Raw genomic sequence first — 12876 nt, 5'->3', positions numbered from 1 at the left:
TGGAGAGGGTGAACTTAATAGAAGATTTGCTATTCGTCAAGCAGCCATTAAATAGGCAAACGGAGAAGTGAATGGACTCGCTTTTAGGGTGCATGCCACAAGTGGTTTAACTTACAGGCAAAAGCAGGGGTAGTACTCAAAAGGGACCTGAGACAAAGGCAAATAGCATAACACAGCAGATCACCTGGCTCTGCTTTCCTGCATTATGAAAGACAAAGCACTCAAAACCCAGCAAAAAGTGCTGAGGAATCCCGTGAACAGCCACAGTACTCACTTGGCTACAGAGAGGGCTGGGGGTTTGAAGAAGAGGAAGTCCTTCTCAACTCTCTTGCCCTCTAACTTGAAAATGCTTAAACTTTGAAAGCCAAATACTGCAGTCTTAACTCCGACCTCCATGGGAAATCAATGGGAGTTTAGTCAGAGCAAGGACTGTAGCATTTGATCCTCTGTGTCCAAAATATTTATCAAGAGAAAACAGGTTATCCTAAGTCCTCTCCCACATGAAGGCACCCAACTGAGTTATTTTCGGAGACTGACTTCTGAGATAAACTGGATTTTTGAGAGTTTGTAAGTGAAATAAAAAGTTACAAGAACAGCAAGAATTCATGTCTTCCAAACTCTGGGAGCCAGGACCCTGTCACAAAGGCGGTTTCTCTCTAGTTTGGAAGACACATACGAAGGCCCAGATCTTCTTGGGTAAAGCACACAAAAGAAGGAGCGCTGTATTGTACTTCTGAGATCCAAAGCAGGATGAGACATTGCTGAGAAAAAAAATGAAAGGGGGGACAGACTGGAGACTGCAGGAGCATTCAAAGACATCTGGACCTTCCTAATTCCGGGAACCATGACTTCACTGTCTCAATATATGCATTCCAATGCTGGTGCTACTTAACTTTCTTTACTTTCGGGCAGTTATGTCTGCTGGGTTCAACTACAGGACTCGATCCCTGCAAGGTGCTAAACACCCTCAACTGCTGTTCGAGTTAACGGGGAGTTGAGAGCACTCAGCACCTAGCAGCGCCAGGGCCAAAAGCAAAATGAAAATAGGAAACACCGGTACTACTCAGGGTTCTGTGAAATGGCAGAGGTTTAAGTTACTTAAAAGAGGGTTTTAACAGCATGGTTCAATTCAGTGATTGTCTCAAGACACTTGCCCTCCCATCTGCAATCATTAGACCACTTCCTCTCCCATTCACAGCTGCACAAACCCCTGTGGCAACTATGGCAATTTACATGGAAAAATATTAACAGGAAAGCATTTAATGGAGCTTTAGCTTCATCTGATGCCAGTCAGATGCTGAAAGCAAAGAGGAGGAGCCTGCACTACATGACCAGTGAGATCTCAACAAACCACCAACAAATAATCTGTGGACCACAGTCCAGGAACTACCCACTTTACAGAAATGCACAGTTGACTTTTGCTCTGCATCTCAAAAATGCATACATTGGAGCTGGAGGCTTACTGCTTGCTAGTCTGAATGTCCCACTTCTTCACCAGTACAATAAAAAAAGGTTTTTTACTTGCTTCCCCCGACCGTTCTGCATAACCACTCACATGACACACATTTCTCTCTTTACGACTTAAAAATTTATTGCATTTTTAACAAAATACACACAAAGAAAAGATGAGAAAGGACACCTAATGCATTAGTATAAATTAAACTGAAGTAAATTACATGGACACGCAGTATGTAGACATGGCTGTACAACGTGCACTTACTGCTTATGAATTTTAATTAAGGAAGTGATTTATAGGGCTCCAGATATTAAGAAAAGGGCTCATCCTCCTATTATGTGGAGAGGCAAATACTCTTTCAGATTTGTATGTCATAAGGATGGAATGAATCCAGCGTTCTACATGCAGTTGAGATGAGTCCTCCTGATGCTGAGGGATAATTTTAAATCTTGGCGCTTATTAAGATGATGTCTGTATGTTTTCTGGTGTTCTTGTTAATCTGTTCTTTTATGCTTGCTGATTTGTGAGCTAATAAAGGCAAATTCCATGTCAATTCTCCCTTTGACACTCTTTGAGAAGAATTTTAATACTTTCTCCAAGAATATATTTTTTTAAAGGGCATGTGAAAAACACACGGAGCTGTCTGACACAACAAACAGTCCTCTGATAGGCCAGATCTGTATATCTTCCCATGTGCCTTCACTGCTTTTTGAGCAGGAAGAATGAAACGTGGACATGGGGTGCTGATCCACCATGAGTGCTATAAGCACGCCTCCAAATATTTTTCCAGTCTCAACAGAAGGGGCTGTTCAGGTATATAATTTCCCACTTTTAGGAAAGGTCTGGCAAAATTGACACATTTCATCTGGTGCTTGTATGGGTGTGCAATGGGGTGAGAGAAGGCATAAGCATCATAAATACATGGCTAGTTACACTGTTTACTCCAAACTGAAAGCTTGGAATAGGATCAGATGGGACTGCAGGGCCGCCCGTCTTCATCTTTTCATTTGAAAACTGCAACTTCTGTCCCTTGTGGGCCAATCTGACCTTACACAGTTGGATTAAGTTACCCACCACTGAAATGCAGCTCTCTCTGGTGTGGAAGGCAGAAGAAACTATTTAGCTCTCCCCAACGCTCACAAGCAGTTAGGACAGTGAGTGAAATGGTTTGGCCTTATATATATTAATTTGTTATCACTAATTCATAAGAAGATACATCTGCAAGAGTTTTTTCTTAGCCCTTCGCACTGCAGTCAAAAGCCTTTTCCACATCTAATGCGCTGCTGGAGTGGGCTACTCATTTGTAAGTTCATTAATAATTGCACAAAATGAGAGTGCTAAAATAGTTTTAAATTAAATTGACCTGACTTGGAAAGACTCATTGCAGGAGAATTTTTTTTAAGTGAGTAGCTAAAAATTTTGTCATTACTTTGGAGAGGACAAGAAAATACTGGAATCCAAAAATTCCTAATTTCAAGTCCCAGCTCTTCTACATAAAGACATCTTTTAAAAAGAAGACACTTATTGGTCTTTGGAAAGCTCTGGACCAAAAGGGCTATATAAGTACAAAGTATCACTAATATTAATATAAAGAATTCATGTTAATTATCCTGGCTCTTTGAATGTCTCATGGTGTTACCCACACTGACCCAAAAGAGAGGCCAGGAGCCGCAGCCATGTATTTCTCCAATTCACAAGGTAAATCAAGTGGGGTTGCTTTACTATTACACACAAATCTACGATACTCCACTGTCTCCCATTTTACAATCGATGAGTAAGATGTTGTGGTTGAATGCAAGATCTGACAACCAGAACTTTCTCTGCTGAAAATCAATGCTCTCACTTCACATGACTAACATTCTAAAAGATCTAACATATTATCAAAACCTTCATGTTCACAAGTGGTTTTTTTAAACTAGTTTTAAAGAGTCAGGCAGCAGAACTCTCTCTCCCATGCTACTCTTTCAACAGCAGTAGCACGAGATTTTCCACTATTTAAAAAGGAAGCATTGTTGATGAATCTCTGAAGGCGGCTTTTTTCCCCCCTCCAAAGTGACAGCCAAAATGCATTAGGGGGTCAATGATCTCCAAATGAAAACTTCTGCTGCTCTTGATTTGCTGGGAGACGCATTATAAATACAGCATGAAAACCTGACATCAAAATCAGGGAATGGAAGCTGAAATTTACCCATGCTATTACGTAAATAATCACTGGAAGGAGTTGTTATACTAGAAAATATACGCTGCATGGCATCATCCCTGATCTTCATTTCTATCTGGCATAATTAACAATAAATCATACTGTGGGCTACAGCACTCTGTTATTACATAAATAAAACACTAGCAAAGGAGCTTGTCAAGTCTGATTTATATGAAGTGCTGCTCTGAAGTTTATTGGATTTCCATAATAAGAAATCATACGGCATATCAATTTTTTCCATTAATCTTCCAAACCACATATCATAATTTCTAAACAAAAACCAACTTAGTACAGCATCAGCTGCTCACAACTAGCTTGTTGGGCAAACCCAAACCCTGCTGTAAGTGGACAGACCCTGGAGGAGGAGGGAAGATGGCATCACGTCAAGAAAACAAAATTCTTTGCAGCTCAGGCAACAGCACCAGCCAGATGAAAACTTAGGGCTCAGTCATGCACCCACTGACGTCTCAATGACTTTGATGGCTGGTTTAGCTCTTACAGCCTTGGTCAGAACATCACACACCTACGTTAAGTGGAATCTGCTGTAACTCAAATCAACCTTCTAGACAGGTCTTGGCTACTTAGACAGTCTAGTTTTAACTGGATTAAATGCATTTTCAGATAGTGGGAAACTGCCACTCATAAAAAGATATTTTAATATAGAGAAACAAAACTGAAATATGAATTATATGTCGGTATCTTCAGGAACTTCTAAAACACGATGCATGTAACATTTATACAGAATGCGCTCCAAAAATATACCTCGAGTACCTGGATTCAAGAGTGAATAAACCAGTGAACATGACAGAAATCCAGCAGCCTACGTCAAGCCCACTATATAATCCTTTTGGAAGTGCTACCCAGCCCATGTGCAGGCCAAGTTACTTAGCTGGAACTATGGATGGTTCCAGCTCTGCATGGTTGAGAAGGTGGTAGAGAGGAAGATAGTTCCAGGCAGAGAGGAACAGAGGACTTCTACCAAAATGCCTACAGAAAACAGCAGATCTTATGTAATCGCTGAAAAAAAAAGGTGAATGTAAGAACTTCACTGGGCAACTGTGACCACTGAACAATAAGATATCATAAGAGGGCAGCTCTGTAGTGCTCAACTTGAAAAGACTAGACATAAAAATTATGAGGAATGGTTAGCAGCTGTCAGAACAGTAAAGTAAATAAGACTTAAGGTGTAAAGATCTAGCTTGTGGATATGCAAGACGCTATATAAAAGGCACAGATGGTTTACACACCTCAAAGCAATCAAAAATATAAAGTGCAAAAACAGAGGAATAAAACTAGCTTAATTAAGGGGTAAATTAGAAGTTTATTATGTTTATTAAAAGACTTACAAAGTGGAAATCCAATACGATCAACATAAACTGACTGGAAAAAACAGCCGATGCTAGACAAGGTGCATATTAAAAATACAAAGGGGGAAAAAGAAGAACAGATCAACCAAATATATCAAGACAAACTCATAAGCCTGTGATGCAAGAAATTGGCAAGCGCAACCACAGGCCCTCCAGACCACCAAGGAATTAACGGGGTAATTAAAGAGGATAGAGAAGTTAAATGAAGTTTCTGCATTCATCTTTTACTATCGATGACAAGGAGGAAAATTCCAATTCCAAGAGCTCTTTGGTGATTACTGGTGTTAACAGAGATTTGAATCTTCTAAATAGGAAGTCATGGAGCAACTTAAAATGCTCCAGAGCAGTAAGCCAACAGAACCAGATGGCATCCGTCCCAAGGGAAAGGACGGAATCAAAATGTAAAATAGCTGAAAAACAGTTGAGGATGTGCAATATAGCCTTAAAATGGCAACTGTTCTTGAATATAGGAAAATCATTAACACGTTATCTATCTTTTAAAGAAAGGAGCCGTGGGAGAGCCTACGAATGGAAGCCCAGCGAGTTTTATCTCAATTCTAAAATGGACTTGGAGGCTAATTAAGTGTAGCACTTGAATAAGTACACATGATAGGGTCAAACAAGCATGACTTCTTAAAGAGAGACAAGGTGGACGAGGTGATATGTTTTACTGGACCAACTTCTGTTGGTGAGCAAGACAAGCTTTCAAGCCACACGCAGCTCTTCTTAAAGGGAAGTAGTCAGGTAGTTTGGATTCAAGTTTGGGGTTTATTTTATGTTGTATATTTTTTTTTATTTGGAAAGACTTTTACAAAACATAATAGAAATAAAAAAGTTTTTAGTTTGGTGTTGCTGCAGGGGAATGTTTTAAATCCAGTCACTGAAGCATTGTGGTATATTGCATGAAAACCAGACAAAGAAAATGACTACTGTTTTACTGTCCCAAACTGAATGAAATGCAAAAAAGCCAAGAACTAAAATATAATATTTAAATGCTGGTTAGTAAGCTAATGTAACATAGGTAAGGACATTTGTATATGAAAAATTCACGTTTTTAACTTTAAAGTGACCCTAAAAAAGAAAAATTTCTCCCTCAAACCAACCTTTTGAAAGTCCACATAAGTTCCACACACGTTTAGAACATTTGGAAAATTTTGGTAAGGTTCCATTACAAGACAATATATTAAGCAAAATAGTTCTGTAACAGCTACAAGCAAGGAAATGCCTGCTGTGGGATAAAAATTCACTGATTACATTTAATAGACATGCTTGGTTTGACAGATATGAGTAGGATCAGTAGCTTCATCAATTTAATAAAATCACCAGAAACACCACATCCTGGATGGCGTAAAGAAGCTTACCCTATACATTGCCTAGCACAATGGGGTCCTGATCTATGGCTAGGCAGCTAGGCACTACACTAATATAAATACTACTACGACTAACACTGTTAAAGAGAGTTTTGATTATTATATTACTGCATAATATTCTCTAAACAAAAAAATAAACTCACTGTTGTAATGGTTATTGCTCTATTTCTGATACCTACATGCCAATGATTTGTAAACTTGTTAACTGCCTAAATAAATAAATAAATAAATAAATAGTTACGAAGAAAATTACTCAAGCAATTAGAGACAGCCATAGCGAATGTCTGCCTCTCAGAGGGTACGAAAGGTAACAGCATAGTACCCCAGGTTAGCATTGATATTATTTACTATTAAACGATCTGCAGAAGTAGAATAGACGTTAGTGAATTTTGCTGGTATCAATAAATAGTTTCTTTTTGGTTAGTGGGAGCAGATTAACTTGCACAGTGGACAAAAGTAGTCTCAACTTCTCATGTATGCTCTGGCGCTCTGACCCCACATGATTCTTTTGAGGACAGTGACAAGAGTCATTGTGGATCGCTAAATGAAGATGCTGGTCCAGTCTGCAGCAAAGCAGTTTAAAAATAGAATGCCCAAGTGAATTAAAAAAATGGACGAAAGAAAATCGAACAACATATCCTCGTCAGGATGACTGTCTGGTTTGGTAATCTTCCCCTTAAAGTGTAGTTCCACTCTGAAAAATAGCTCTGTAAAAACTGCATTGGGAAAATCCAGTTTATAGTCTCTCAACAATTCCATAGAATGTACTCAGCCAACACAGTTTCTAGCTGGCAGCTCTGCAACTTTAACCTGGGCTCTAAGGGTATCTCTACACGACAATTAAAAATCAGTGGCTGGCCCCATGACAGCTGACTTGTGCTTGCGGGACTCGGGCTAAGGCCATTTAATTTCAGTGTAGATGTTTTAGCTCAGGCTGGAGACCAGGCTCTGCTCCTAGAGCCCTAATGTCTACACTGCCATTAAACAGCCCTTTAGGCCAAGCCCTGCAGGCCAGAGTCAGCTGGCGCGGGCCAGCTGCAGGTGTCTAATTGCAATGTAGACATACTTCAAGAGTCAAGCTGTTTTTTTTTTTTTTTCATCTCGCATGTGCTCACCAGTACTAAAGGTTCTGCAGGTCAAATTAGGATCTCACCTACACATGTACAAGCCCCATTACCTTCGGTGAGCTTTCCTAGGTGTGAGTGATTGGAATTTAGCAAATAATCTTGTAGATTATGCACAAAATGAAACAATACAACAGCTCATTCCCAACCGGATTTGCTTGGCAGGTTGAACAGACATTAAAAAAAGAATAAAAACTTCATCTGTCACTAAAGTCAGCGGATACAACTCTGAATACATATAGGGAACAGACCCAATACGTAAAGTGGTGCCATTTTTACCATGGTGACGTTTCAGAGTAGAAAAATTGCAAGTTAAGGAGGAAATAGTGGAGATGGAAAATATCCAATAAAAGGTCAACTAAATTAATCAGTTGTGTGGCGAGACTTCAAAAACTAGGATTATTTAGCCTTGAAAGAAGAACTAGATGAGATTTTACTGAGTTATTGAAAAATATGGCATCACACAAGAGAGTTTTTTCAGCCTGTTCCTTAAAATATGAACAGGACACTCCATGAATTTACATGTAAATTTATTCGTAATAAAATGAAATAATTATTGTTACATAGAGTCAGCTGGTGCTGTTCAGTACAAAAACATTGAATCAACTACTGTAACTGGATTTTAAGAAGAGCTATATATTTTTGAGGGCCACTAACAGCATTTGTAGCCATGGAAGACAAGTTAATGAGAGAGAGAATCAAATCACATGCTTCCAAGCGATCACCGTGGGAGTGGTGAGAAGGAGATCTTTCCCCACATATAAAGAACTGGACAACATGCAATTGAGTGCTTTATCAGTTTCTCTTCCTTTATGAAAGACCAGGTATTTATAACAGATCAGAGCCAAATGGATGATTGAAAAGACCAATGGTCAGGTCAGGCACCCCCTACGTTTTATGGAAACTTCGGAAGATAACAAGTAAATCTGGAATGACCCATATGAATGGATTATAATACAAAACAATAATTTCTCTCTCTAAAATACTCACTTGGAACCCTGCAGATGACCGAGGAGATAACTAGGAGGTGTTGAGTGGCATGAAGCTAGTAAGTCCCAGGCTACTGATGAGATCATGCTATGACTCCAGACATGCTCGAGTTCAGGGTTAATAAATCTGTTATCCATGTGCTGCATACATTAGATGGCCCTTTAAAATGCAGTAAAGCCAAGGAACTCTTTTACGGAGTCAACACTTCTGGATACTTACTGTGTTGAGTGCATTGAGCGTAGTGTCATCACGAGAGGCTGCAACGCAGCCATCTTCTGTGGATCCTCCATCACACATCCCTGCAAAAGCTGCCATGCTCCTTTATATTTGAAAAATAAAATGAAACAATTCATCCTCTAATTGTACACATTTTGCAATATACAAATGCTACTTACACTGTAAATCACCATTTTTAGGGCTCTGTTTTGCCCACCTGCCTGACTTCAGTATTGGGCTATTTTTAGTCCTGGATAATTTTCAAGGTATTATTCAAAGACTCACTCCAAGATGATATTAGCATAATTTAATTCTTCATTATTGGAGCACCCAGAGGTCCAATCAGCATTGTGCTAGGAATACCTCCTCTTATGAGGACGCAGTCCTGCCCCAGACAGCTTACCTGTCATCACAATTTTAGTTTAATTAAGTCAGCAAGCTGTCTTGGAACTAACTGTAGGGTGCCAAGTCATTAGTTTATTACAAATTAAAAATGATTATTTATCCACACGTCCTGAGTTAATGCCTGATCCACAATTTTGGGAGCCTGATCTTTATGTATAAAGATCTGAATTGTTGGATCCAACTCCCTAGGCATAGTTCATAGTGTTAGGGTGAACCTCAGCTGTACAACCTAATGTTGCCAAAAGAATATTTACTACAGGAAGGAATTCTATACTGTAAAGGTTATTTTATTCACAGCTTTTACTTCCCTAATTGACCTGTACACTTTAGATATTACATCACTATTTATGTTATACATATAATTACTTTGTTTTCAATCCAAAAGAGACAGCCCAGAGTGACATTCCTTTGTGACCCAAAATAGCTTTGGAGCTAACACCATCATGTCTTGACATTGGCTCCCAACCTAAAAAAAAATCAACTTCTTAACATTCTAATGTGATATCGCCTCTACACCGGACGATGGGCAACCTTAGCTCAATGTTCTTATGCCATGTCCCACATTTCAGCTTGAGTGCTCTGGGGAAGCTGGGTTATCTTGGCTTCATGTACCTTGCTGCCCTGAGGTACATGAGCAGGTCACAGTCATTGACCCCTGGCATCCACACAAGTTCTTCATGTTGTGTCACAGTGTCACCATCCAAAGAAGGAAACGGCTGCAAATCTGGAAGCTTGGCCTATAAAAATTGAAACAGAGTTAAAACAAACAGTGTTGATAACAATCATGCAGTTGCCTGTACATTGGAGTTCTCTGTGAGGGAAGTGTTATCATGCCCATTGCACTGATGGAGAAACTAAGGCAATGACAGGCTAAGTGACTTGCCCAAGGTTTCACGGGGAATTTGTGGCAGTACTGGTAATTAAACCCAGATCTACTGCCTCCTAGTCCTGTGTCTTCATTAAAGATCATGCTTCCTCCCTTTTTCAAAAAACAGCAACATCACCTGGCACACATCACTAGGTAGCACCATCTCCTATTGCACTGACAGGGAAGCCTTTAGGGTGCACATTCCAGGCGCAAGCATCTCACTGCAAGCACCATGGCCTGGAGTTATTTTAAATCATTTTTAAACTCATACTGTGAGCATCGTCCTCCATTGTACAAAAATGAAAGCACCTTCACAAACATAGGATAGTTTAACCTCTGCTGAAGGGGAAAACAAGCTGTTTCCACTTGTTAAAAGGAAACCATTCTAACCACTGTTTGGCAGGATAAACTGCATGCACATAATACATAAATATGAAAGGAGGCAAACATATGACTACCTAGGGAGGTATCTACTTCATTTTAACTCCCCAATAAAAACCAACATGTTTGAGATTTACAAACAAGGCCTTAGTAAATCATTAAAACCCCAAAATGACCCAAGGAAATTTGCAGAAAGCAAGATAGCTCAGGGAAATGACCTCTGCCATCAAATGTACCAAGAGACCCAATTAGCATGTTTAGTCATCTGTAGAAATAGGACAAGATAGTGGAGATCATTTTTGGAAACAGCTTTTAAGCCTTATAATTACCTCTTACAGTTACAATTCTAAACATTTTTGAAAGGCAATATTTATATACAACCAGTAATTAGAAGTTATCGGTTCAGAGGTCTTTCATTTTCTGCTTTTCAAACTGTTTTTTTTTACTTCTTCACTAGGAAAATGGATTTATCACTGAAATTTCCTGCTGCTGAAGGATAAGCAGACATTACAGCCCCCACGGCCAGTGGAGATGTGTATTAGACATATACACGCTGTGCATCTGCTTCCAGCAGCCAAGGTGCTTAAACAAACTAGCTTCCTTTCATACCCGAGGACCAACAAGCTTCATTACTGTGTTTCCAAAAAAGAATCTCTTTAATGGGTCATGTCACAGAACTGTTAGCAAACCAGACAACACAACAGAAACAGTCAGCATAGTGAGTATACAGTAAACATTCGTTGATTGTTTTCCTTCATCTATCACCATAATGTAGTATTTGAATTACCACTGTGCCTAGGAGCCCTACTCACAGATCAGAATCCCACATCTAGCTCTGTGAATTCTAAAACAGGGCACTGTTGCAACCAGAACACATTTTATCTTTACTACTTTTATTACAGTAGCCCCAAGAAGCCCAAGTCATGGTCCAGGACCCCACTGTGCTAGGTGCTGTACATACACAGACTATTCCTGCCCCCAAAAGCTTACAATCTAAATAAAAAGAAGGCACTGTTGTCTATTGGCTAGGTCAGTGGCTCAGAGTTAGGATTCCTAGGTTCTAATCCCGGATCTGTCGTAAGGATTTGTCTTTGCCAGAGAAGAAAGGTGTGTTCTTCATGTTAACTAACTTGAGGTAAAAATCCTACTGAAGACAAAGCAGCTTACTGTTTTCGCATGTGTTAGCAGGTCAACTTAAAGACTACGGGGGAGCCTTGTCTTTTATTTGACCTACTGAGTTGTGTGAAACCTACAAACTGCCTCTTCACTAGGACCTCAAGTTAGCTAAGTCGAGCTGACAAAATGCCTTTTTTTCCCTCCTAGCGAAAACACACCCCAATTCATTTGCTGACCTTGGACAAGCAACTTTAATGGATGCTTCTGAAAATATTCCCTTATTTTAGGTGCCCAACTGGAGTTTTACATTCACAAGTGTTGAGCATCTCCAACACTCACTGAAGTTACTGGCAGAGGTAGGTGCTCTGCACCGCTCCGCATGAGCCTTAAGAGTCTCAAAAATCGGGCAACCAAAAATGAAGGTACCCCAAATTACTCTTCTTTGTACCCAAGTTTTTCCATCTATAAAATATAGCTAATAAATACGCCTCACAAGGTAGATGAAGAATGTCTGTAAAGTACACTGATAGCTTCAGAGGAAAGTAGCTTTGGAAGTACCAAGTACAGTAATGCCAGTATTGTTAATTTAAAAAGTAACATGTGCTTTAGTCACTTTTTTGGGGGCTGTTTTTTAAAGCAAGTATACTCCAGGATGCTACACAGAATGTACATTCTTCAACTTTCACAAGAAATAACAGTCGAGTTGTTTAGTCGGATCTATTTAGCTTAACAAAAAGAAGGTTAAGGGGAGACTTAATTACAGTTGATAAGTACCGACATGGGGAACAAATATTGATAATGGGATTTTCAATCTAGGAGACAAAGGTGCACAATCCAGTGGATGAAAGCTGAAGCTAGACAAATTCAGACTGGAAGTGAGAGTTAAAATTTCAAGCTTAATTAACCATTGGAACAACTTATAAAAGGTTGTGGTGGATTCTCCATCACTATCAATTTCTAAATCAAGATGAGATGTTCTTCTAAAAGATGTGTGAGATGAATTAGTTTGCACAAGTTCTATGGAGGTCAGACTAGATGATCACAGTGGTCCCTTCTAGTATTGAAATCTATGAAAAAGGAGTCTGGATGGATAACACAGCCGGAATATCTCACAAGGGCCCGATCTTACAAGAGGATGAGTGGTCTCAACTCCCATTGGAAGGATTTGCCCTAACATGTCAAAGTTAGTTCTAGCTCTGTCCATGCTCCTGTACAAGAAGATTACCTACAACAGTCAGGAAAGATTTTCCCAAATAAGTTGGAACAAACTAAGAGCTTTTACCCTTCCCTAAAGCCACGTCCAGCAGCGGGTTGTTTGTCTGAGTCAATCAGTCATAATGCTATGAAGTTGCAATCCCTACTTCCTCACTCTGTATTATGACA

General features: G+C 39.5%; 1 protein-coding gene across 12 annotated transcripts in view; it reads right to left on the bottom strand.

The window, feature by feature from the left end:
- RERE (arginine-glutamic acid dipeptide repeats) overlaps positions 1–12876 on the bottom strand; it is a 396332-nt gene that overhangs the window by 124557 nt on the left and 258899 nt on the right. For all 12 annotated transcript variants that reach the window (XM_037881385.2, XM_037881387.2, XM_037881386.2 and 9 more), the window contains 2 exons: positions 9741–9865; positions 8727–8826 (listed from right to left, as the gene is read on the bottom strand). In XM_037881385.2, the coding sequence (XP_037737313.1) occupies positions 8727–8826; positions 9741–9865 (225 nt within the window). The remainder of the gene's footprint in view (positions 1–8726; positions 8827–9740; positions 9866–12876) is intronic.

This window comes from Chelonia mydas, chromosome 18 (assembly GCF_015237465.2).
Source record: "Chelonia mydas isolate rCheMyd1 chromosome 18, rCheMyd1.pri.v2, whole genome shotgun sequence".
Lineage (NCBI taxonomy): Eukaryota > Metazoa > Chordata > Testudines > Cheloniidae > Chelonia > Chelonia mydas.
Note: the sequence above shows the minus strand (reverse complement) of the source record. Positions and strands in the feature narration are given on the sequence as shown.